The 27,637-nt window shown below is 45.9% G+C and overlaps 1 protein-coding gene across 3 annotated transcripts in view; it reads right to left on the minus strand.

Moving 5' to 3' along the window:
* NTRK3 (neurotrophic receptor tyrosine kinase 3) overlaps window positions 1-27,637 on the minus strand; it is a 218,569-nt gene that overhangs the window by 58,816 nt on the left and 132,116 nt on the right. Inside the window, exon 13 of one of the 3 annotated variants that reach the window (XM_071441301.1) lies at window positions 19,161-21,896. The exons of the other annotated variants lie outside the window; for them this stretch is intronic. Within the exon in view, the coding sequence (XP_071297402.1) occupies window positions 21,778-21,896 (119 nt within the window). The 3' untranslated portion in view covers window positions 19,161-21,777. Of the gene's footprint in view, window positions 1-19,160; window positions 21,897-27,637 lie in introns of those variants that run through there. 3 annotated transcript variants of the gene reach the window in all.

The following is a 27,637-nucleotide window of genomic DNA, read 5'->3' on the forward strand; positions in this document are numbered from 1 at the left end:
ACCTCCCCAATATGTGACTCTGTTTTCCCTAAAGGTAGGTCCTTTCCTGCACACCTCTCCATCACCAGCTCCTCCCTCCTTTTGCTTTTTCACTTCATGGCATTTCTTCTCTCTGTTTCTTCTTCTCTATTTTTTGCCCCTCTTGCTGCTCAAGCCCTGTTTTAAACCTGACTTATTTTAGATCTGTTTCTAGGGTATCCTGATTTGGGTCTGATCCTGGGCTCTTTGTAGATATGGTCTTGATTTTCATAAGCTGCTAATGCCTCATTTGCATCAACAGCACTTTATAAATGATAACAACAATGACATTTTTCAGCAGTGGCTGAGTCATTTGCTGTAACAACTAATTTATGCCAAAGAATTTTCTCTTTTCTTTCTACATAAGTTGTCCACAAAAAAGGTAGCAAAGTTCTCACTTAGTCAATGTGATTCATTCATTTCTTCCTCGACACTGCTGGAATAACTCTTGTGAGTAAATGCTGCACAGCTCTGCTGCTCCACCGCAATTAAAATCAAATAAACAAAGCTTAAAATTTACCCTGGAAATCTTGTCACCACCACATGTAAGTACCAAGCAGAGGGCCCTTCATGTTGGGCAGTCAATCACAGCCTGGATGGGAACCAAACTCAATGAGTTACCCAATGTACCTTGATCAGAGTAGAGCACGCGCATTGGGCAGGACCAGATTAAAAAGCCCTGCCACTGGAGGGCTGGCAAGGCATTCTCTCACAGATTTGTCTCACAGGGAGAGAGGATAACACATAGGCAGGCTGCACAGAGCCCGAGTCTCCCTCCTCACCTGGTGCAAATCCATCAAAGTCAATGGAGGATATTGATTTCAATCATGGACTGCTGTGAAGTACATGTAAACAAAGGGAGAATCAGTCCCACATCATTTTAAAAAATGGAGACATAAACAGGCTGTTTCTTATCTCTGCCTGGACTCCAAGTAGGTAGCCCTTCACTTCTGGTGGCTTCTGTCCCAGCTCTGACATGAGCCACCTCTGGGAAAGGGCCCAGGTACACGTTCCAACAACTCGGCACGGTGCCCAGACACTGGGTCTTTGCCAAGCTCCTCTGTAAGGCACCCTTCAAGGACTTGGACTCAAAAAAGTCATGATTATAAGCACCAAGCAGTTCTGACACAAATCATAGAGATTTATGTAAAGCATATCTGAATCTCTGGGACCTTGGTGGAGCAACCACAGCCTTCAGCTCAGTTAACGATCATACTCCTTCATAAAGACTTTAAGAGAGAGCTATTTTATGTTTCTGCAGTTCTTTTCATTTTCTCACCATCCCCTTCATTCCTTGGGAGCAGCACAAGGCATGAGTGCAGCTCCCAGGTGGGAAGGAGGCTTTATTGCTCAGCTGACCCAGCAGACCCAGAGCTAATGCACTACATGCTGCTAAATGGACCTTGGTAAAAAATAACAGGCCTTGACGCATTTAGCTGGACAATCTTGGCTAAAAGAATGATCCAGTTATACCAATCTACACCAGGAGCTAAAGTTCAGTGCAATTGAGCTCAGGGAAACTGGAGAGGAGCAACCTCTGCATGCCAGATCACTGGAGCTTTGGAAATACCTGACATCCACCATTTCCAAGCATACCTCTGGCAATCAGGACATCACCAGCTCCTCTGGCTTTTGCTGCTGCAATAGAAGATGGAGAGGAAGCCCTGACCCAAAGTGCTGCCTTTCAGTTTCCAGCTGAGTCCAGCCAGCCCTGATTTGAGGGAGAGATGCTGCAGAACAGCCCTCAAGCAGCACAGAGGGGTGTGATTTGCAGCTAATCCAGTGACTGGATTAGCACCCTCTGAGCTGCAGCACCAGCTCCAAAAGCAGCCACACACAGAGACCACCACCAACAACAGTGCTCATGTACCGTGCTCTTGGAGCTGAAGGGAAATGGAAAGGGAGTTTTTGTGTGTGTGTGTGTGGTGTGTGTGTAAAAGAACTGATAGAAAGGCAAAGCACAAGCACCCCTTAAACCAACAACTCATCAGAAGCAACTCCAGAGCCCACCAGGCTCCCTCAGCAAAACACCCTGACAACCACCTGGAAGCAGGTGACATTACCTGGTGTGACATACCTGCAAAGTTTAAACCCAAACCAAAGCAAATTCTCATTTACTTCATGGAAAAAAAAATCTGAAAAATAACAAAGTTAGAATGCACTCGGCACCATTCCATGCTCATTTTTTAAGCAAAAACTTCTCTCTGACCTTAAACCACCTGACATTCCTATTAGAAAAAACACACAACTTCAAGCCCTTCTCATCCATTTCAGTCCCATAAATCTGAGTACAAACCACTTAGCAATTATTTTATGAAGAGAGCAATACAAAGTGTCTCATGGATGCTGAGCAGTCTCAACCAGGAAGCACAACACTGCCCAGTCCTGCAGAACCAAGTGCAGAACCAAGTTATCTTGGGGAGATCTAAACAAAAGGAGAAAAAGCAAGAGGAAGGACCCTGAACATCACCCCCAGCCTGACAATGACCACAGCAGCAAATGAAAGAACCCTTCAGCACATCCATGCCTTGCACAGCAGTGGGTTCTTGCCTCTGAGTCAGAATCCATCTCCTCCTCTTCCTGCAGATTTATGACTTTCTGGAATTAGTCAAGCACGAGTTAATATCAACAGGACCTTCCCTTGATCCAACAAGGTAAATCTCTTCACCTGAGCTGTTGTCAATGATTAAAATGTCCTTTAGTATGGAGACCTTGAAGACTTTACCAAAAGAAACCCAATGCTCCCAAGGCTCCCTGTGGCTGCCAGGGTTGGGGTTAGGCAGCAGGCAGCTGTAAATGGGCTCCCAGTTGTGCCCCAACTCAGTCTCTGCTTAAACTGCTTGTGCTAAAGACACGTTTCAAGATCCTCTCAGGTTAAGACAGTCCCTCTGGTCCCCCTTGCTATTGTCACCCCTGCAAAGCCTGGGGACAGGTTCACCCTGTGCTTGCCAATGTCTCTGCACGCACCAACTCCTCAGCTGGCTCCCAGGGGAAGACCAAACACTGATGATGGGACCAAAACCTCACTAACATTCCAGGTAAAGGCCTAAAAACCATCCAGTGATTCCCAACATCGTCTGCAGCTTCCTGATTTCTGTCTGCCACTAGGCTGGAAGGATAAATTGCCTTTCCAGCTTCAGCAGCTTCTGTCTCCTTAGACACCCAGCACCAGCTTCTCATCCTGAGGGGACACTCAGGCTCTGCCTTTTGTATACAAGGTTAGCAGACAGCTGGCACCTTCTGAGGATGAAGACTAAGAATATCAAGACATGGGTAGAGGGGGGAAAGGAGTGGGCTGCAGAGGTCTTTGCACTGGGTGAATGCCCAAGAGCCCCATGACAACGTATCACAAAAGGGATCTTACACAAAGCATTGCCCTCACCAACTCATTGATACACTCCAGCAGCTCTTGGAAACAGGGGCTGGGATTCTTGGCAGGGTGGGAGGAAAAGGGAAAGAGAGAGGAGAAGGGAGTCTTTCTGGTGAGCATGTTTTCTTTCCACCAGCCAGGCCCCTAGGTCCCCTGCTGCCAAAGCACTCAGAATAAAACATTAATTCAATACCACACATTTAATTACACATTATTTGAAAGTGAATTTATTTAACAGAGGAAAATAGTCTTCAGAGAGCATCTGCCTCCTTCAGACTCATGCGTCTGCAGGGAGGGGGGCTTGGAGAGGAGATAGGAGGCATAATGGCTTGTTTTACATCAGCAGCTATTGCTGTTCAGCTCATCCCTTGAAAACAGGAGATTTTAAGGAGATAGAGTTGTGTTTTGCAGCAACTTACCAGCTGATTTGATTTTCCAGCTAGTTTTCACTTGATTGGAAAGTGCTGCTGCAGACAGATACCACTTGTCTTTCTGTTTTACTATTTTTCCAGGGCAAAGGAAGGATTACTGGTGGAGGGTTGGAGGGGGATTGGCTGCCCCTCGAGGCACCACGTGATAGTCAGATTTCAGGCTTAAGGCTTCCACAACACAGTAATCAGACACTTATCAGCATCCCACTGCCGAGATGGATAATCACAAGAAAGTGGGAAGTGACCGGGGCTCAGCAGCAGCCTGGCAGCTTGGGGAATGTCTGCCAGCAGGAGCACAGAGCCTTACCTTCCACCCCGGAGTCACAGGGGCTCAGGGCTATGGACTGCCCAGCCTGGGAGCTGACTGAATGGCTCTGCCTGCTACAGCAGGGCCAGGAGCCTGGCAGAACCTGCTCTCAGCAGCGTGCAGCCTCCCGTTTCCCCAGCCAGAGCTCCACTGCAGAGATGGAGCAGAGTCCAGTGCCTCACACTTCCCCAGCCAGCAGGGATGGAGCAGAGTCCAGTGCCTCACACTTCCCCAGCCAGCAGGGATGGAGCAGGCAGAGTCCAAGGAGCAGCCCCTCCATGGCTGAGCTGCTGCAGGGCCAGAAATGAGTTCCTGAGTCCTTTGAAGGGAGGAGTTTGCTAACATTGAACTCAGCCTGAGCTTTGGCTTTTGGCTTTTGCATCCCCACAGTGTCCCAGCAGGCAGATGCCACACAGGGCTGGCTTAACTGGTGCCACATGAGACTTTGTCCCAGCCATTGTCCCTGTACTGGCTCTTCACACTCCTTGGTTTGGGAGCAGCACTGAAAATCTCACGTATCTCTGCAACAGCCTTGATTAGACTGCATTCCCCCTCACCCCAAGCAGACACAAAAGTGTCCCAGTCACCACCACTGCTCCCTCCAAAAGGTACCAGCAGAGCTCAGCCCAGCCAGTACTGAGCCCCACAGACATCCCCTGCTCAATCATTGCCCTTTTTGGCCTCAGCAGCCAGATCTTGCTGCTGTCATTCCCATCCCAGCCATCAACCTCAGTGCCTGTTTGCACACCCACGCAGATATTGCAGCACAGGTTCAGGTCACAGCATTAAGCTTTTCCTTCTAATTTTAAAGATTTAAGGAGTTTTGATACTGCTGTTTCAGTGTTGTTCAGTCACTGCCCTTATTCACAGTTTGAAGGATCTAGCCCACACCATAATTGCTAAAAAAATTCCAGATATATTGAATATGTTCTGGAAAATATGTGACTATAAGAAGGGTGGCACTAAAGAAAGAAGTATGGCTTGGTAGTGGTTCAAACTAAAACTGTTATCTCCATTATAAAGTACAGAACAAGAACTGACCCCAAAGCTGGGTGCAAAATGAAGAAGTATTTTTAGACAAAGTGCAGTTTCCTCCAGATGTGGAACTGCATAAAGACTTTCAGAAAAATCTGTTGTGACAGAATTCCTGGACCGTCTCAAAGCAGAAAATTTGGTGAAAGAGCCTTGTGTTCTGCATTTTCCAGCTAGAGCTCCAGGCAGGTTGGAAGTGCTGCTGATTGTTGCTGTCCTCACCACCATCACAAAGAAAAAAAGGAAAAGGACAATTTGAAAGAAATGTAGCATCATCTGGTTTTTTTTTGTGTGTGTGTCTATAAACTCCAGGTAGTAATATCACTTTTTGCCCCATGTCCAGTCGTTTTCCCACCAACAACTTTGCTTGGTGGTCATTAAGTGAGTGGCTAATGCAGCCAAACCCATGGAACAAGAAAATTCCAGAAGTGAGGCCATATGGAGCAAAAACATGAGGTGTTGAGAGACAGATCTCAGACTCAAGTTATGATTTTGTTAGAAAGTCTCTCTCTAGTTTGCCCAATTTCCATCTCTCTCCTTCCTTCCCACCTCCTCCGACTCCCTTCCTCACAGGACCGACACAGGAGCTGTTTTTATGTCTGTGCCTTGATGAGGTGTTCCCTCAGATCCACGTTTTCCTACCACCCCGAATGGACCTTGCTCTGTCTTTGTTTCTGCCTGAGGTTTCCCTGGCTTGTTCTGTCTCCACATCCCTTTTTCCATCTCAGCAGCTCCTCCTGAAGAAGGAAACCCCTGAAGGAGGAGTAATGTGAGACAGCTCTGCCTGCTGGGCTCTAAAATTACTGTGGTTTGGGTGATTTAGGCTATTGTTAAGAGGTAGCAAATTATGCAGAGAGGGATAAAGAGGAGGAGGAGGATCATACAAAGGAATTACTAATCTGATGGGGAGAGCAGCTGGTCCTCATTTAACCCTCCAGGTCTGTGCATGATTGTGCTCCTTTGCCCTGCGCCTGACTCACAAGTAGCAACTAATTTTGTGCTGGTGCTTCTGTGAGGCTGCACACTAAGAGAAATCCACTTTTCCTCCAAGGTTCCCCTTGCTGTAGGAAAAAAAAGAGGGGAGAAAGGAGCCCACCAGCACCCTGAGTCCATCCTGCAGAAGAGGATCCCTAAAGGCAGCAGCTCATCTGTGCATTGACTCCAAAGCTGTTCCATGGTGGGATCCAACTTGTTCCCCAGGCACTGGCTGTGCAGAAGCACTGTCCAGCCAGCACAACCTTCCTCTCCTTGGCACAAACAAACCTCTCTGAGCAGTGAGAGCTGAACCAGAAACAGGTCTCCTTGGGTTAGGCTTTGAAAATCCCTCATCACCAGGAGGTCAGCACTGGTTAAGGAACCACATGCTCTTGTTAGAGCATCCTTCCCTGATTGCTTCACTGTGTCCCTTATTGTGGTTATAAAGGAGAATCCATCCTGGGTTATTGTCTCTGACACTCCCAGCACGGGGAGAACACAGGGTGATAAAACAATATATATTTGTCCATTTTTCTGTCTGTCATCCTTCAGCAATGTCTCACACGATTACAAGCCAGATGGTTGGGGTGAATTTTCACAAAATCCTGCACAAATTTCAATGAGTACAAGAGGGGAGAAAAAAAAATGAATCCTACAGTTTTCTCCTGTGGCCAAACATCAGTGTCTGCAGCAGAGGAAATATACCCAGTTAATTCTTCTTAAAGGCCCTGGTGAGACTCAAGAAAACATTCTGCAGTGCTGGTAGCCTCAGAAGACATGATTAATTGCAGATGGTGAAAAGGTGCATGTTCAGCTTTAACTGAACTCTGTTTGAAGACTGGATGATTCTTAAGTTGGTATTCAAGGCACATGGGGAAGGCAACCTATGAGGATCCTCAGCTACAAAACCAAGATATTATATATATATATATATATATATATATATATATATATATATATACACACACATATACTTTTTATATATGTCATATATGGCTTAACAGCTTAAATTTAAATGTGTATTATGAAGTTTTACAGCAAGAACATACTGCTAGCGGAAAGGCCCAAAATCAGCAAGATTTCTGGGGAAGGTGGGAAAGAGTAATACTGTTTTTCAATTACTTGAGGATGCAGAGGCATAAAAAGAACTTCCCAAAGCTGGCAACAGCAATTTGTAGACGAATATATGTCGGTGATGCTGCAGAGCACTGAGTGGGGTATAATGGTGGAAAGATCTTCAATACCTTAAGCTGTTTCTCCTCACTAGCCTAGGACAGGTCTCATTTCATCCAAAAATACCTTGAACAAGACTATATAGGTTGTTTTCCTGGACTGCCTTAATTGAAGGGCCAGCATCAGATATTGGGAAGGTAACATGGCAAAATGAGAGGCCACTAATCCAATCCATCAATCTCCCTACAAATCCTGTTTCCTTATTGCAATCTGAGCTTGGAAAGTGACCCCAAATTCAGCCTGTATTGAAAAGGTCACCTTGAAGTCTTTTCTTTATCAATCAGAGTTTAAATCAAGTCTTTTAACCTTTTCCCAGGGCAGAGATTTTTTTAAGCAGGTAGTAGGAAAACATACCCAGATCAATATCTGAGTGCATATGAGCACCCAGAGTTCAAAACTTCACTCAGACTTGCATTTACACAGCCAGGCTGCAATTCTCCTGCAAACAGAGCTCACATCAAGTCATCTGAGGTCTCCAAACTAGAAACTGGATTTGTAGAGAGAGAAGAAAAAAATAAAGAAGGAATGAATAATTACCGAGCTGTTAAAAATCACATCTGCATTTCTGGAAAGAGTTCCATGAACAAAAAATTCCTACTCTGCCCAGTTTGCTTCATTTATCCTTTCTTAATGGATAGTGCTGTTTCTCTGTGGCATAAATTGCATTAATCTCTCTCTCTAGGGATTCCTCTCTCAAACACATCCCAAATCAGGGGAGGCTCTGGCTGTGTTTGGGACCTTGAGCACAGTCCATGCTGGTGAAAAATCCCTCAGTCACGATGCTACAGCAGAGAGGACTCTGGGTCCTGCCTTCAGCATTTCCTTCCAGATCATTAGCAAACATCAAGAAAAACACAGGTGATTAACAGTGACTTCCAGGACACATCACTTTCTGCCTGTTTCCAATTGGAAACACTTTTAGCAACATCTCTTTTCTGTCTCTTGCTCTTAGGGCAGATTTCTACACGGGTTCTTTGTTTTGTCGATGCATTTGTCAATGCTTCTACCCCTAGTCATTAATTTCAGATGCCTGGTTCTTGTCACATACTTGTGGAACACCTCAATGTACTTTATCCACTGAATTTCCCTCAGATATGGTGGCAGTGAGCTCCTCAGGATTAGCTGAGTGTGACCTCCCACCCCTTCAAGCCCCATTTCTTTGGCCTTCACAAATCATCCCTTTCCAGGTGTTCTCCCACAACATCCTTTAGAGTTTAAGAAGTTTCCCAAGAATTTCCCAGAGCAAACACCAAGCTCACTGGTCTGTCTCTTGTCCCCATTATGTCCACCACTTTCCAACTCTCATCCATCTGCCCAATTTTAAACAGGCAAATTAAAATGTCAGCAAAGAGCTTGGCAAGTTGTGTGCATACCCTGAGGATGTGCTCTCCATCTGTAGAGGATGCTCACCTGGTCCTGTGCCCTTGAACAGCTGGTCACTGATATGAACTCTTCATCCTCCATAAAGCTGGATGCAATTTTGGCAGATGAAAAATATTTAATAATCTTTCTCTCCTCTTATCACTGATTCAGGTTGGCTTTTGTTCTGTCATCAGTGTAAGTACTCCATATATCACTCTCAAGATAAACACTTTCTTCTCCACGTCCTCTGCACCAGATCCCTGTTTTCCTCAAAACTCCAAACCCCTCCTTGATGTGAGGCCACTTTTGTTGTCTCTGAGATGTTTATGTGCAAAAGGACTTCCCTGCCAGAAATACACCCTCAGCATCTGTATGGCTGCTGCTTTCCACCCCTTTGTTTTCTCCTGCACACTTCTTCCTCCCCTCTCCTTTCATTGTGGTACTTCAGCAGTGCTCCATTATGGTTCCAGTCTCTGGCTTAGCCAGCCTGGTGTATGTCAGTCCCATCATCCTGCCTTTTATTATCTTTATTTCTACCAGACTGAATGTTTAGGGCAGCCTTCCCAACTGTGTCTGAAAGACCTGCATTAAAGCCCAGCCATCTTTCCTCCACTCATTTTGCATTCCCTGTAAGCCAGCTCTCCAAAAGGCCACTGGTTTTGTGTGGCTGCCCTTTCTGCAGACCCTCCTCAGCACTTCAGCTCCACAGGGAATATAATCACTTCAATTTCAAGTGTATTTATTACAGTTGCTCAATTTCCTTTAATCTGTTATTTCTCCTTCTCCTCCCCCCCATGACTGCTTTCTTTTCATTGAGCTGTGAGTGCTCTGAGGAGGTTTTTACCTCTGACCCTCTCTGCCTGCTCCAGCCCATCCCTGCACTGGCTCACGCTGGGCTCCTTCTGCACTGATTATTGCTCGTTACCGTGTGGCTTAATGAATGTGCTGGGCCCTTTGCAAACAAATGCATGTGTCACAGGCAGCACCTCCCACTGCTGACCTCTCAGGACTAACTGAGGCAGAGAAGACAACACTTTCAGGCACAAATTGCCTGTATTATCAGCACTGAGAAGGAAAGAGACCAAGAAATCTCCAAGGCCTGTCTGAGAGAAGGAAACCTTAATAACAGTGCCCATGTCTGCCTGAGTCTTGTAAAACAACATATTTCTGGGCAGGGAGAACAATGTTTTTATGTAGGGGATGCATGTTCCTCCAGTGACAAGGCTGTAAAACCACAAGCACCCCTTCAGAGCTGGAGCTGTAAGAGCCAGAGAAGCCCCAGCTGACATGAAAACCATCAACATGCTTCCCCATATGTAAAGCTGTGTGAGCACACACACCTCCCGAGGCTTAATTGGTGAATTAATGTATTAAAGCACTGACACAAACAAACAGGGACTGCCTTCGTAAGCTACAAAATCCTTGAGTACATTGTAATTAGCTGGGCTTGTTAAACCACTTAATAAGCAATAGATAGCATGTGTCTGATGCCCCTGCATCGTGGCTCAGAGGGAAAGACAGGCAATTGCTTAAATATGAAATGTGTTCAGTACTTAGCTGAATCCCCAGAACTGTTCCCCTGACACAGGGAACTTCTGCCCAGGGCAGACACAGCTGAGACCAACACCAGGGTCACTCAATACAGCCCCCACCCCTCCCCTAATGTCCTGTACCCACCAGAGAGCTCCCAGGTTGTGTCAAGGAGAGGTGGGAAGGGCTGGCACTGGGAAGCAGGAAGCCATCACCAACATTCCTGCTGTGATCACCCTTTTCCCACTCCCTGAAGAGTCCCAGGAAAGGGGAAAAGTCATCGGGGACACAGCCAAACCAGGCAAGGCAGCTGTAGAGCTACCCAGCATCCCTGAATGCAAATGGGCAGGCAGTGCTTTAATTTTATCCCAGATCCCAATCTCACTCCCACAGTGCTAGCACCCATCCATGTGCCCCTGTGCAGTCCAGCTGGCTATCCAGCTCCAAATTTAACTTTCCCAGCACATCACCACGCACCGCTGCAGCTTTCCCAGAGCAGGCAGGGAAAGAGAAGCTCCCTCAAACACCGCCTCCACCCCAGTCCACCACGGGGATCTGCAGCTCTGCAGCTATTCCTAGATCCCAACTGGATTCTTCTTTTCATCTTTGTTCTGCCTCCTATTCTAGTGCTGAACCCCAGGCCTGCTGCCTTGGAGCTCCTTCCAAATGCTGCATTCATCCATTTTTAAAGGTGACCTTCCAACTTTAAAGGAAGTTAGCAAGCCTCACTGTCTTCATTTGCCCTCTCCTTCTTTTCAACCTGCTCTTTATTATGAATTAAAAAGGGGCCTGAAAGGTTTTCTCTATTAAAAAATAAAAGCTTTAGAAAGAGCACGTGTTTCCAAATAATTTCTCTCCCAGCTTTTGCAGCAGACATCTTGCATGTCATGGGGCTTGCTTGCTGCAAACCATCAGCTGCCAGCCCTGATGCTCTGATTCAGCCACTTACCTGACCTTGTGGGGTGCCTGTCACCCCACCCCACCCCACCCCTGGCCATTCTCTCCCTAATTCTGTCACTGCTGTCTGGCCAAGCAGTGCCCTGAAAGGTTCTGGGTGAAAAACAACTTTTGAGAGAGCAAAGTGGGGTTATTTTTAACTTGGACAATACCAGATACTCAGGCTAGACTGTGGCCTCATAAGCTCTTGTGCTGGCATAAATGAAATGCAGCAAATAAATGAAGTACTCTTTACTTCACCTTACTGCCAAAAGTGCATTTTACAGGCCCTGGGGCTGTATAGCAATGGAAAGGGAAGGTGTCTCTAGCTCTGAGCAATAAGATTACTCTTGCCAATGAATTGGTGACAGTAATTAAAAAGGAAATAGCAAAGCAACATGAGAGTTTCCTGCTGCTCTGGTACAACATTTTGCCATTTAATCAGGACATGAAGAACACGAATTTTTACTGTAATACAACTGATATAGGAAAGAAAACCATGATCTGCTAAAGTGAAAGCTCAACTTCCAGCCCTTCTCGTAGATTACAGAATCAAACAGACAACAACAGCAAAGCACAAAGAAAATAAACCAAACAACCAGTCCCTCTTCCTCGCTTTCCACCCTTTTGGCTGTGAGTTCTGCTGCTCCCCAGACAGGTTGTGTTGTACATTTATTTTTGCCAAGAGGTCAGGACACCACAAATCACTGCCATACAGCTACACTCTGGATTTAATCATCAGCATTTGCTTCCATCCAAGAAACCAGAGATGTTTTCTGGGCTAAGGACATCTGCCTGCCAGGCACGAGGCTCACACTCACAAACTCATTTCATGCTGACCACCAAGTGACCACAAGCAAGCAGGAGCCCTTATTCACAGCTGGCTTGTGCCACAGTGAGCTTGGAAGTGCTTGGCTCAGTCAGAAAACACCCAGACTCTCTTCCCAAGCCATTCAATAATCCCTACCTGACACTGTTTGCCAGGCTAACTGTTAATCCTTAAACCCTGCTTGATCCCATAGCATCCCTAGGATTCTTTCATTCTCCTTCCAAGCCAACACATCCATGCTTTTCCTGGCAGCCCCACTGTGCTCTCACATGCTCACTTGGACATACACTTTAACTCTTCAAAAACCAACCATCAAGCTGCACAGCAAGGGAAGCAGCTGATTATGCTCCTCCTACAATTATCTACTGAAACAGGGTGAGTAGTTCAGATCTTTAGGAGAAAAAGAGGGCTTCCCAAAGCCAAGGCAAGATTTCAAGGAGGTACTGCCAGGTCAAGTCTGAGTACAATACATAATGGAAGGCTCCTTGCTTCGCCTCACAGCCCCAGCCTTTCCTTGGCTCTGATGCTCAGTTTTATCTTTGGGCTATGAATGATTCATGGAGCCTTAAAATATATATAATCTATATCTCCTAGAACAAAGAGTCTTTTTTTCAGGGGGTTTTAAGGGAGCAGGGAGCAGCATGTGTGCTGCCTGCACTTGGGCTTGGATGTCCCTTGGGAGAGGACCCTTGTGTCTCCCTGTTTCTTCTCAAACCCGAGCAGCTGAGCTGAGCTTGCAGCTGAGCTCTGCGAGAGACCCCAGCTCAGTCTCTAGGACACAGGGATGTGCTGCTGAGGGTCTCCAGAGCTGCTGTGTGGAATCACACCCAGCTCAGAGCCAGGCTGTTCTCATCCATCCCTGGCAGTCTCAGTGCATGGACACTGCCTGGACACATGGACTTAAATCATTTATACAGAACTGCAGCAAAAACTTACCTCCATGGCACAGCCTAATCCCCTCAAGGCTCTACCATCCCGACCTCCAGTCCTTTGCCTTGGGCTGTGGATCACATTCAATGAATGTGTTTCTTCCCTTGGAAATCCAACACCACCTTTCCAACATGAATATTTGATTCCTACTACACACACAAACACAAACACACACAGCCCCCTGCATCATGATCAGCAGGCATCTACTTACTTCTCCAGACAAGGACACCACTCTGGACAGCTCCAGGCTCTTATGCCAAAGGCATTTCCTTTCCCACTGCAGAGATGACCATCCTCTGGCTTCTTGTTGAGGAACCTAAGCATGGGGCTGGGTGAGACCTGGTGAAAGCTCCAGCCAGTGGGGACCTGCTCTTACTCAGCAGGGAGCACAGGGAAATGAGAGGTGGAGAGGTCTCGGAGAGGGAGGGCTGGAGCCCTCAGTGGATCATGTCCAGCAAGCTGTGGATGGCTCCCTCCCTGTGCTGGCACACCAACAGCCCAGCTGGATGACAGACTGAGCAGCACACTGCTATTAACTGAGGGCACAGACATGCCCCAAAGGCTTGAACCAGCCCTTCAAGGCATCACCCAAACAGATTCCTGTGCAGCCCCTTGATTTCAGTGGCCCTTTCAGATCAAAGAGACAGGTTTCAGTCTGTGCTGTATCTACAGCTCATGATCACCACATTTCCTTGCTCTTTGAGTCTTAGAGATCTTCCTTGGAAGGGACATTGTCAATCCTTACCTATTTGGGTGTACATGGCAATATCTTTCATGCTGAGGAGTCTTCTTTGTTTTCTAAGAATACTCTGTCTTTTTGGTGAGAGATATTTGCCTTCCCTTGTGACACTGCTATTGATATCTTTCTGCCCTTTTTTCCTTTTTTTTGAGGTTTATGCCAGCACTACTGAATCCAGAGAAGGAAATTTGGCAAAACATGAGATGCTCCACACATTAGAGCCAAGGAGAGAAGCTTAAGGACCTAAAGAAAATTTTACCCAACTCCCAGGTTAACAAGATTAAACTGAGCTCTCAGGATGATACTTTTATCCAAGATACACTGTCAGGGATTTTGTTACCTTCTTCTGAAGCCATGGCTATAAGATCTTCTGTTGGGATGGAGTGGCAAGCGTGTCATATGGCTGCAGAAAAGGCATTCTCTTGTTGGCCCTGGGCAGGAGGGTTAAGGCACACCACAGCCTTTCTCTGGCTGATTGCTAATGAAAATGAGACTGGCACTATCATCAAATAGCCACCCTTGCAGTTCTGTGCTCTCAAGTTTTCTAAAGGAGTCAGCAGCTATGCCAAACACCTCCCACAGCTCTGCCATACCTGCTGGCATTTGGGCTGCATCCTCCTTCACCACAGCTGACCTGGTGGCCAAACAGGAGCAGCCGTGGGTGGCAGCCCTGGCCCCCAGCAGCACTTGGCTCTTCTGGTTTTCCACTCCCACACAGTGCCAGACCTGCAGCATTTCCAGCCAGAAGAGCCCCTGCTTTCTCCTGAGCAGGGACTGACAGTTTCCCACTGATACTGTCTAATGCAGTCAGTTATCATTGATGCATTTAGAGGAGATACATCAAAATAACTCCTGCTAGAGGTCTGAATCCAGCACATTACACACAATAGCTCCCTAGAAGGAGAAAAATTGGCACTTACCTGTCTTTAAGGGAGGCCCTTCTCAGTCTCCTGCAACGCCTGTGGGTGGTGAGACGTGCTGGCTTTGGGGGGCTCGTACCTCTGCAGGTGTTCCAGCAGTGCTGAGCATGTCACTGGAGCTTAAACACTTCAACTTCCAAACCCTCTGGGACCACCCAATAAACCAACGTGTCACAGACATCTTTTATGAAAAATCCTTTCCTTAGGATTTTTCCTCCTGAGAAGCTGAGAGACCTCAGGAACAAAATGTAAACCGTGGTTTTCTGCTGCTGTGGAATGCAACAAGTAGATCTGTGATTGGTCCATGTGGTTGTTTCTAATTAATGGCCAATCACAATCAGCTGTGACAAGCCTTTATTATCATTCTTTTTCTATTCTTAGCCAGCCTTCTGATGAAATCCTTTCTTCTATTCTTTTAGTATAGTTTTAATATAATACATATCATAAAATAATAAATCAAGCTTCTGAAACATGGAGTCAGATCCTTGTCTCTTCCCTCATCCTCAGACCCCTGTGAACACCATCACACCAACGTGTCCAGAAAGCTCAAAGCAAACCTCCAGCCACCTTCAGAAGCCTACAGGAGGCTGGACCAGGCACTATCAAGAAAAAAGTGACTGTGCACAGCTGCTCCTCTCATCCCCACATGTTGCCTGGCACTGATACAGCAAACCCAAAATGCTCTGTTGATCCAGAGTATCTCTAAAATTGCCAGGCAACAAGGCCTCAGGAGGAAACCTGAGCAGAGGTATGACTCTTCAGCCTGGCAAGATGAGCTCACATCAGTGATGTTTGAAATGTGCATTAGCATGATGTCACTGCACATGCCTGACTGTGGCACCAGGGACTGAAACCTGGCAGGACCAGGCCTTGGATACATCATCCTGCAAGGCCAGGAGCTCTCTCTCTCTCTCTTGTATCAGATGTTGTAATATACTCCACCACCTCACCAGCCTAGTCCATGGACTGTAAGCATCCCTCCCTCCTTCCCTCTCCTAATTATCTTAATAAACAGCCTGGTCACATCTCTGACTCACTTAAGATAATGATGACCTGGCCAAAATCAGTTTATTCAGACATCCTGGCAGTTTACTGAGCCTAATGCAGCTCCAGTCTGGCTCTCCCTGACTCCTCATCAATGAGCCTGACCTCCAGCAGTGGCTGCTCTGCCACCAGTGGATGGAAACCCACACACAGGTCAGACACAGGCTGCTCCCAGGATTCTGACTGGAGCCAGGAAAGATACTTGCTCTGAAAACAAGCTCTTAACTGTTCCAGAGGCCCAGACAATGACAGTTTTTCTTGCCTGCTGAAAGATCTGTCAGGATGGTACTAATCCAAACATATGAAAAAGAAACATGGGGTTGGGGACAACCCCAAATAACAGATGATTGAAGGGTATCTCTGCATGTTACATTTCTCACTACCTGTCTGGAACATTCACTCACCCAATCCAAGAGCAAAACCAACACCCATCACACAACATGAATATTTGAAGCAAAATCTTGGAGAAAAAAGGCCAAATACTCTGAAATAATAAACAAATGCTTACAAAAAGTCAACTTCTCTGCAGGAATCAGGCACAGATCACAAATGAGTCACTAACAGCAGAGTAAATCACTTAACCAGCACTTAGAACAAATCCTCCACTTTGTATAGAACAACCAAAATTTATTCCTGCTGATTAGTCAGCAATTACACTCACAAGTTCAAAATAATACCAAAATTCAAATGTAGCTGTCTTGCAGTTGCACTCTGCTTTACTGCTGGAGAAACTATCATCATCTCTTTGCGAAGGAATCCTCCTGCAGTTATTTACTGGTGTGTGGGTTGGGATTTATTCTAGCTCTGTGCCATCAGACCACATGCTGGCACCACCAAGGAGCCTGCCTGTCTTAAAGAAAGTAGTGGAGACAGCACTGGAGAAACCACAGAAGATAAAGGCAAAGCAAAATGCAGCACAACAGCAGAAGAGACATCATTGCTTCACCAGGTAAAGCACCTTTTCCAGCTGAGAGTGGGCAGGTCTCTCATCAAACTACACCCACACCTTCAAAGCAGCTATATGCACTTCCCCACAGTTTGTTAAATTTTCTTCCAACTGTTCAGACTCTGCAGGCACTGGTAAATGCATGGTTAATATGGACTCTTTGACTCATTGCACAAACAGCACCAGAAGTGCTTCCAAACGTTAAGAAAAAAAAAATGAAATCACTCAGCATTGATTTCTTGTGTGCTCTCTTTGCTGCTGCTCCTCCAAACCTGTGGTTTTTAGCTTTACTACTGTGTCTAGGCCTCTTTATCCTCTGCTAATGCCAGGCTTAACCCTGAGGATCTGCAGCTTGTTCTGGGTACAAATCAGAGCAGAGCTGAATCAGCAGAAGCAGCTTCCTCTGACTCCCCACAGCTCCCAGGAATTCCCTGGACAGCAGGACATGGACACAGGGAAAGGACAAAGGCCTGATGGTAGAAAGAAACACCAAACCACCACCTTCAAAACAAGCTCAAGCCTCTTGGGAGAGAAGGCATGACTCCTCAAAAGCATATCTAAATAGACAAAAGAGCAGCAAAGAACATCAGGACTCAGTACAATATGGATAAGCAGCTGCAGAAACTCAATATACCCCAATCATGACCTACAGCATCCCACGCACCCTGCCGCAAATCTGAGCCCAAGGTCCCATACAATGACTCCATCCTGGAGAGAGCTGGAGTGCCAGAAACACACTGTGCCCATCGTGCTCCCTCCAAGCAGGAGCTGAAAGAAAGGTGACTCCATCTTTTTAGAGTCAAAGTACAATGAGCCAAAACTTTGTTTCTCTGCTTATTCACACACAGGCTCCACACTCTACAAGCCCTGAGGAGGCAGGGTTGTGATGTTCAGGAGGAGCTGATCATTCCTGCTAGAGGTCCTCTGCCCCAACCCTACCAAGCCAGCATCCCAAGCTCCTTCAGTAATAACTCTCTATTTGAAGAGTCATTTGCAGCCAGAGTGGGGAGAGAGAGCAGCACAGCATTATCAGCTGTCACAAAGAGCATGGAGCCTTCACATGGGTACATCAGGCAACAGAGACAGCCAAGAAGAAAGAACAAGAAGAAACAACCCAACCCTTCTGTGATGCCTGTCAGAGCCCATAGCTAAACCAGCTCCTTTTGAACTGGCAGCATTAAAAGTATTGTGGGAACTCACACGTAAGAAGTCAGTTGCCCTGAAACACAAAGCAAAGTGAACCAAAGCTGACCATAGCAGCAGGCTGAGTAATTGGCTAATCAACCACTGTTTGCAATGTTTCTGGGCTGTGAAAGCTCATAGACCCTGCAGAAGTGGAGGAGAAAAGACAGAGCTTCTAAACCCCATGTTTGTTTCCCACACCTCAGAAAGAAAAAGGAAACAGGGATGGAATCCAATGCAGCCCAGCTGCTCATCCCTTGTGTAAGGTTATGTTAGAAGACAGACATTTGTCTTGGGCACTGCAGACATTCCTGAAAAGGTTAAGGTCTCAGCCATCACCTAATCCTGTGAACCACAGCACCCCATCACTGCTAGAGACGCACTCATTAGAAGGGAAGGTCATGCAGAAATTCACCCACAGCATCATTTTAAGAGATTTGCTTGAAAGTCATGCCAGAAAGTTATAGGAACAGAAGGATGCTGGAAAACATGTTTTTAATTTGCTCATCAAAACTCTCACCAGGTTTTCTAAGAGGGTTCCAGCACCATCCACCAATATGTGCTCAAACACACCCCCGTCCTCATGCCCACTGTCACCTGCAGGTTGGCACAGCAGCTTTTAGTTACATCAGTGACATCTCCTGTGAACAATCCTAAGACACAACTAAGACACACCCTCGTGCCAAGTCCCCCACACTGCAGGATGGTTCCTCTCTCCTCCTGGAGCATCCAACCACCTGGACATGAATTTCTAATGAGGAGCCTGAGCACAGTGCTCACCTGTACCCCACTGCCTCTACAGCAAACACGCCCTTGAGAGCTTAACATGAGGTGAATTGTTCCTGAGGAGAGCACAACAATCCAACACCCAACAGCCAATTTTGCTGGTTTTTGTCAATTTGCACAGCCAAGCAAGGAGACCCGAAGCAACAGCATATCCTGAAACAAAAGCATTTCAGCCAGAACAATCTTTTACTGTCAGGCTCCCTGAGAGATAAGGCTTCTAATAAAACTTTTTCCACTAACTACAGAAACTTGTCTTGGCAAATCCTGACACAATCTCCTGCAGTACCAGCTTGTCCCTGAGAATATGACCATTTTATGCTACAAAAACCAACAGGTTGTCAACTGAGACCATTAGCAGCTAAGCTCCCAGGCAAGAAAATATCTTTGTGCCTGATGAGAGTGACAGAAGCAAGAGCTACACCTGAGCAATGTTCCCATCACAACTGTAAATCCCACCCTCTGCACCCGCCAAAGAAGAAAACAAACCAAACTCCCCACACGTGGATCATTTCATGAAGAAGTAGACTATAGGACATGTCATTCTGAACATTTATTTATTTTGTCTTCAAAGAAGAGGCCTGGTGCAGCTGTTTCGTTAGAAAATAAAGTGTTTATTAAGAAACTAGACATTGAACACCCCTATAGTCTCTGTGAAAAGGGACCGTCCCATTTCCCATTAGCACAGGATGATAGTTATGGCAAGATAAGAATGCTCAAAGATGGAGGAATCTCATTGACAGAAAATGAGGTAATGATTTACAATAATTAAAAATAAAATAAAATTTAAAAAAGAAACATCCTTAGACTTGCTACTTAAAGCCACCAATCGCAAACAGCCACGACTGGCTTTCGTTTTCAGCAGTGAGGAACCAGAGACTTTAATTGGTGTTAAACAAATTGAGACATCGATCACAGTGGGGAGAACTGCTTTTAATTATGTTGTACGGTCCGGAGGATTTCTTCTAAGCAGAGATGGACCTGAGCTGCAAAATTCAACCCTTCCTCTGCTAGGGTGTTTGGATATAGGCTTCTGGTCCAGGCCCACAGATGCATCTCTACGACTGATACACACAGTTGAGAGCAGAGTCCCCTGAACAGTGCTAGGGAGAGGAGACAGTTCAGACGGACAAGACATCCCCAGGTCAGGTGGGCAACTTCCAGGAGATGGGGAAATTCAGTTCAGACAAGCACCCAGTGATTCACACGCTCGGCGAAGCTCCTCCTCACTCTGTGAATCTGCAGAATTGAGGTGTCCATGGCACACGGCCGCAGGTCCTCTCTGGCAGTGCACCTCTGGCATTTCCAGCTCCGATGCGGGCAGGAAACGTTGTTGGGAGATTTGGTCATGGTTTCTGAAGCCATCCAACCTGAGCCAGGTCTCCTCGTGCTAACGCAGATGCCCCCCTAAGGCATGTCCATTAACTTAAAGCAATCTGCCACCATCTCTCCAGTACTCTTCTATTGCACTTTACCTTTTTATGCAAACGAACCAGGAGAAGAAGCAAGAGAATGGAATATTCCCAGCGATATCCCTATGGGACAGCTGATAATAAAACCTCCTGGCAACCTCCAGGGTGGTTCATGCAGGTCACCTGTAAAGGCAGGATGAAGCAGAACATCCATTCTGAGGCTTCTGCCCAGTTCTGGTGGAGAGGGACTGTGACTCTTTCCAGTGGCAGTGACCCTTGAGGGCTGGTGATTTAGAGACACCCCTGATGTGATAAGGTCACCTCAGGCCACCAAGAAGGCAAGCAAAGCTGAGTGGCTGGTGAGCAAGCTCCTGGTCCAATATTTCTCTCAAAAGGATCTGGCCACACCTGAAGCTTTTGGAATATTTTTTGTCCTCTAGAGAAAATTTGCTTTGCTTATAGGTTATCACTGATATGTGTGAGCAAATCTGTACTTCCTGTACACGTGACATCCACAGAGTCCAAGGAAAGCCCTACAAATTGCCACAAGGGCAGCTGGCTTCTCTTAAGGACAGGATGAAAGGGTTTACTTTTCCATCTGAGAGATTTTGGATGAAGTAAGACAAAAGTGGGATAGGAGAGGGGGAGAGAATACAAATATTGGCCAGAACAGGACTGATACTCCTGTTTTTGCCAGAGAAGAAGCAATAGAATACTTTTTTTTTCCTCTCCTTCAGTCAGCCAGCCTCGAGCTGATGGTTCTGGGTATGCAACTGGGTTACAATCAATCTCTAGTGGGGTGGGAATAGAGGGGAGAGCTAAATGGGGCTGGAGAAGGCCCAGCAATGGGACCTGCGTGCGTCTGATATGCTTTTCCACTTTGCTTACTGCTCTAGGCCTGGCAAGGACACAGACCCTGCTGCGCTATGGATTCTCCATCCATGTGGGAAGTGCAGGCAACTCCTCAGATAAAGCTCATCATTTAAGCAGCAGGGAGAGACCAGAGTACGACAACAAGATAGTCAGATCCAACGAGCCGCTCTAACACACACAGACAGACAGACAAACAAGAGAAGCCTCCTAGAATATGTGCACTTCAAAGATAACCACACTCTTTTCCTGTCAGAGAAGTAAGATACTTTTTTTTTTTTCTCCTCTTTCCATCCTCATTCCTTCCAACATTATTTTCTGTGCAAGAACTGGGAGCGGGGCTGCCTTTGTTCTTACCAAAAGTCTTCATTCTGCTTTAGTTTCTTCCAGGCTCCCCGCCTCGGCTCGCTCTGGGAGACCTCCCATGGCGGTGCCACGTAAGAGGTGATGGCAGCATTCACTGGGTGTTGCGAAGACACAAGCTTACAAGGAAAACTCCAAGCAGGGAGGACATGACTAAAGATGTCAGTTTGGTTGGCTTGGTTGGTTTTTTTTTTTTGTTTGTTTGTTTGTTTGTTTGTTTTTTTAGTTTTGTGTTTTATTTTAAAGCAAAAGTACAATTATTTACTGTGTTATTAGGATGACTCCTTTCAATTGGGTTTTAATTCTCTTTATTTTGCTCTCATTGCTGCTGTTGTGCCTTGCAGGAATATTTAACGAACACAGCGACCATTGGAGGAAAAGAACAACCCTGTTATCTGGTGACAGAAAACCACAGTTTCAGTTGGCTTTAACGTGTGTACAGGCAGGGCTGTAGAGTCCTATTAGGAGGAGACCTCAATCCATACAGACCACGCTTACTGCTTCCCACCATTTTGAGGGCACAGCCTATAAACTTGACATCAGAACAGGGACTTTTAAGGAGTTTTTAAAAGCCATGACGTCCTTTGCTGAAATAAACACTGACATCCTCAACATAAATGCCTTGGTTAAGAGGTTTGGAATGTCCAGGGAGGCTTATTGGATTCAACATAATTTCTCTGAAACCTAAAGGGGGAAAAAAAACAGAAAAAAGAAAAAAGCAAAATAAAGTAAACGAAAAAACAAAAAAGAGCAAAACTAGAAAAAAAGAGAGAGATATCGACACACATGTGATTATATAAAAAAGAACCAAATGAATAACTAGCAAACGGCTGCCATTAAATTAAAGCCAAAATGTCCTCTCCAGACAGGGCTGCCTCACTCTGTCTTTCCATAAAGAACAGGCAATCATTTCATGTGGAGTGTGCAGGCACAAGTGCTCTGAGGACAAGGGGCATGCAAGAGGTCTGGACAGACAACTGGGAACAACTCTTTTCCAGAGGTTCCCATTAAGTCCAAATTCCTACCTAGTCCATCTTTTCCCTAGGCAGACAGTGAGGAATAGGGAGGCTCCTTCCTGTGCCCACTTCTCTCTCAGGATTTATCTAATCTGGCACAACATTCTTGAAGCCAAAAAGTACCATTTCAAGGCTGGGGACACCTGACTCTCATAACCCCACAGACCTTTCTTCACCCCACGTGTCCCATCTACACCAAACCCTGCATGCTGGAGGCATCTTCTCCTCACACAACCCCACCTCTCTAAAAAATCTGATTAGGATTAGCCAGGAACACTGGCCAGATGAGAAAGAAAAATAAGGGGAGCAGAGATCATAGGCAAGCTCCTTCCTTCAGTCCAACAAACTTAAAGGGCAAATATAATGTTTTAAAGGGTTGCATCAAACATCTCCTCAGAATGTATCTGCCTTGGGATGCCCCAGTGAGGGAAATTCACTTCTTTGCCACAACCAAGACATGCATAGCAGGATCTTGGGGATTTCTCTCATCTCTAGCAAATTCTCATGGGTTTAAAGGGTTTTTCCAAGATATTACTGGGATGTCTTGTCTACATAACTGCTCTAAGATTTAGAAAATACTCCTGCGCCTCATACAGTCACAGGATCCTGAACTAATCAGCTAAGTTAATTCAAGTCTGGCATCACTAGGGCAGCATGGAGCAGCTTGGATGCCATTAAGAATTGATCTCAATAGGAAGAGTATTTTCAAACAGGCTAGGAAATTTTCTCACACCAAAAGTGCACCAGCCAGAAGATTTTTCTTTTCCTATTTCTTCTTTCTATTTTGTCTTTTATATCAGTTTATGTTTCTCCACTGCACTATCTTACTCCATCTGCACATCAAACACATTTCCTTTGATGGACCTGGGGATGCAGACAAAAGCTGTTTGTTTGGTTTGGAACTGTTTAACTTGTTTGGGGGAAACTATCTGTTATTCTCAGCGGCCCTTAAGGGCTGATCCACATGGGAGAGTAAGCCAGGCTCAGCTCTGGTTCATGTGTCATAAACAAGATTCATAGGCAAATTCCAAGTGATGAAATATCATTAGTAAACGAAATGAGAGTGAAAAAGAGCCCAGCTCAACTCTCATGGTTTAAAGTGATCAGAGTCACTGGGACACAAATAAACATGGCATCCCTGAATGTCACTATTTATCGTGTTTTGGTTTTCATAATATAAATACATTTTATGGCTGCCAAAGGATAGCTGGGAAAGTCTATCCTCAACAATACCAAGTATCTCCAAGGAGAACTCCTGTCTGCTTTATTTTCCTTGCGTTTCTTAGCTCTGCTAAATTAAGGCAATTTCACTTCTGCCGGGCCACATCCAACAGACCTAAAAACCCACTGGGGACACACAGCCCCAGCGAAGGGACATGTGAAAGATCAGCAAGACTTAAGGCTGGGGACTCCAAGGGCTTTGCTCTCTGTGCTGTGAATCCCAGTGAGAGCAGGGTTTTTGCAGTGGGGTTAGCCCACCACTGACATGCAGGGGCTGCCGAGGGATGACGAGGAGCATGGCAGGAGGACAGCCCACGTTTCTGGAGCTGAAGGGCTGAACACACATCCCCGCTGGCTTGAGAGAGCAAGGCAGCACCGGTCCTTTTGGCATCCTCTCCTTCTGATTTATTAAAAGTCCCCAAAGAATCTGAAAAACAACATGCTTCTCTCCTGACTGGTTTTCTCTCTCTTCCTCACTGCTGTTTCCCCTATTGTGCTGCTACCTTTAACCCCGTTCTCTTGTATGGAGCAGAAACCAACGAGGCTCTTGCTAGGTTTATGTCTTCGCTGACACATGTGAGATGGATGATGCTCACGGAGATGTCCAGGGTTAAAATGGGTGAATCTCAACAGGTTCAGAGTTTGGATGCTGCTATGACAAATGTCATCTACCATCACAGCTATTAGCTTCTGAAAAACTGGCTTGGAAATATAATTTAAAATGTGGGGGCTTTGCTTTACTTTTTTTTTTTTTCTTTCTTATCAAAATGAAAAAAAAAAGGAGAAATAGAAATATTCAACTTCCTAGAACAGTTCGGGAAATTTTAAAAACAATAACTTTCATGGAGTTTCACATTTGTCCGTGCCAGCTGGAAAATGGGAGGAAAAATACTAGCTTTGACATTGGTTGTAGATTTGTAGGGAAACTCCAACATGCAAGCCTGAAAATAGTAAGGAGGTAAAAATCCCCACCCTGCAGATTGAAATCAAAAACATCTCCAAAGACCAACAAAATTGGAAAGGGTCTGACAAATTAAACTTTGTGCTTCTCCCAGTTATAGTGATAATGCTTTTTAAATTAAAACATAATACTGTCTCTACTAATAGCCATTGTATGGTAGTGGAATAAATGTATGGAGAGTGTTGGAGAACAGGGGAGGAGGAATGAGCTCAGATTTGCTGTGCAGCTCTAACAGCTTGAGATGGAGGGAGCAGATGGGACATTTCTCTAAGCAGGCTGGATGGATGTGGCAATGAAAGGACAAGAAAATTGAATGCAACCAAACCATGCAATCAGTTTTTGTCCTCAACCCTGGCCATCCACTTAGTCCTCCAGAGCTGTCTCACGTTTCCCAACACCCTGGCTGGTGGGTTTTGGCCACTCTGCCCCATGCCCATACCAATCCAGTCTATGGACAGTGCCCTGCCAGGAACACACTTCCTCCACTGAGAGAGCAAAACTAAGGAGAAAAAACAGATCTTTTCACCTTGCCTTCCCTGTGTGCCTTCTGGTAAAATTTCTGCTATTCAAATAGAGTATGCTTCTAAAGTCTTGGAGACCTGAGGCTGCTCCACATCACCTGAGAGGAGCTGCAGGGATTGTCACATGGGGAGGCGAGGGAATGACGCAGAAAATGATGCACTACTCCTCACAGCATCCCTATCTGCCACAGCAGGAGTGATGCAGACCAGTTTTGAAACCCAGGGATGGAAACTGCTTCTGAAACAGCAACATAAATTGCTGTGGGAACGGATGAGAAAAGCAACGGGATGCTATATAACGCCTGGCAGAAATGGGTTAAACAAAAATAGCAAATTAAGGGCAACAAGCTGGCCAAACATAACTCTGCTATCCACACAGCTCACATTAGGCAAAGGAGCTTTGAGCTCTTTTCTGAGTTACAGCAGAATTTATGATATAAAGGAAAAGCAGTAGGAGACTCCAACAACAGCGTACATTTTATCTGTCTCTCTGCGCAGATATGAAGCATGAGTAGCATCAAAGAAAGCATGAAAACCATCAAGCCTGGCCCACATCCTGAGCAAAGGAAATAGCCATCCCTTTAGTCAAAGTCAGCACTGCTGTGTCTGTATCTGAGGGGTAAGCAACACAACAACCCAGGCTTCCTGTCATGGATGGGTTCATCTGCTGGGCTAGGAAACAAAATCCTCTTTTTTCCTTTCCTCTCACAGCATGTAACAGGGTGAGATGCAACCCAGCCTAAGGCTTCTCTTGCCACAACAAAGCAGGTCACAGAAGCTCAGCAGAAAAACACTGTGAGGCTCTCCCTGATGCTCTCAGCTGCAGATAACCACATCATCTCCTCCACTGTTCAAGGCAAAGTCAAAGAGCCCAGATCTCCTCTCATTTACACTAGCCCAACAGTGTTGACCACAATGGAGAACCTCAAGCAGATTCAGTCCACAGACGAATTTCACACTGATACACAGACTTCAAGCAGATCTTCAAGTAGATTACACCTCTTCTTAGACTAGAAAGGCTCTGAGAGCTAGAGAAATTCTTATATTCCTTCATTTTCATGTAAACAGGGTCCTTATTCCCCTCCACAGCAGCTCACCTTGCATCTGTTTTCATTTTCCATGGTTAAACCTCTGGCATAAGAGTCTCCCACTTTAATCAAAGAGATTTGACGTCACAGGAAGCCTCTTGGGAACGTGCTAGATGGAGCTCTAGCTACAGCTTGTGCCATCTTCTTGTGCTTTTCCACAACCCAAAATCACAAACAGAAGATCTCAGCACTGTGAGTGTTTTGGAGGGCAGGGAAAGGAGGAGATGGGCTCAGAGCAAGAGAAAAGCAGAAGCAAGTGGATCCAGGAGATCCCATTTCCACATCAATTTCTCTAATGTTTGGCTAGAGCAGAGGAAGGGGAAGGAGAATTCCGCAGGCACTCAATGGCCAGACATCTTTTCCTTGAGGAAAGGGCAGCATTCACAGCTTTCCACAGGGTGAACTCTTGAGGGCTTTGTAAGATTCACTAAACCTTTGGTTGGAGGAATTCCAGTATCCGCTGCATTTCCACTGTTGCCACCACTAACGTAGGCCATGTCCGTATTAGCCAGGATCACAAGTTTGTTTTCTCTGGAACTCTTTCATGGATGGAGTAGTTCCAAGATACTAAATGATGTAGCCTGATAGTTCAAGAGGCAGAGCTCCAAGATTCCCCACCAATCCCCCCCTTAGGAAAAGTCCCAAAGTAGGAAAGCACTTAACAGGGTATAAAATAAAAAATAAGAATGAAAAAAAAAAAAAAGCTATTTAAGACCAAGGGCGACAGAAAAAACAAAAGGCTATTTTCGGGTCTGAGATGGCCTGTGATTCAAGCCAAAGCTACCCTCTTGTCCAGAAGCACAGCCTGCACTGAGGTACAGCTATTTAAAGCCACTCAGAGGCCCACTGCATGATGGAAAGCAGCCAGATCAGTTGGGCCTCATCGGTTTTGTTTTTGTTAGATTGAAGCCAGAGTATGTGAAATGACTTGTAAGAGGACCAGGGAAGGGGGGAAGGCTGGGCACCCAGCAGTCTCACCCACGACACGCAGAGCTTGGTCTCTGCCTCATTTAAGTGGCAGTGGGTCACAGAGGAGGTCCCTGAGCAAGGAGAATGGTTCTTTTGTCCCCTGAAATACCCACAGCCATGCAAAGACACGTGGCAAAACTCTCAGGGGTTACAGGCCAGCCATGAGAACATGCTGCAGGAAAGTGTTTGCAAAGCTGGTGGTAGCTGACATCGTGGGCATTGTCCAGCTGCTCCCCTGCCTCTGCCTCCCCTTGTGCTCACACTGACACATCCAGGAGCCTTCTCCTCTACCATTCTCGCTGCTGGAAGGAAAAAACTTGTCTCCCTGCCTCCACAGGCCTCCACTTCTCACCACCATGCACTCTCACTGCCTCTGCACTCCACAAAGCCCAAGGGACCTGGCATGAAAGATCCCATCCTAGCAAGTAATACATCATTTTCATCACTTTGGTTTTCAAATATATTCTTATAGCAATTTTTAATTTTTTTTTTTCAAGTCAGCCCTCGGAGTGTTGCCAATTTAAGCAGCACAGTGCACAGTGCTACAAGAGCTTCTTATTTCCACTTTGCCTGACAGGTATCCATGTCCCCGTGACACTGCCTCTGCTCCCCAGCTTCTTCAGATAGCAATAGTTACCCTAAGCATTTT

Source organism: Agelaius tricolor, unplaced genomic scaffold, assembly GCF_023055355.1.
Source record: "Agelaius tricolor isolate 1412-34295 unplaced genomic scaffold, bAgeTri1.0.p SCAF_16, whole genome shotgun sequence".
Taxonomy (NCBI): Eukaryota; Metazoa; Chordata; class Aves; order Passeriformes; family Icteridae; genus Agelaius; species Agelaius tricolor.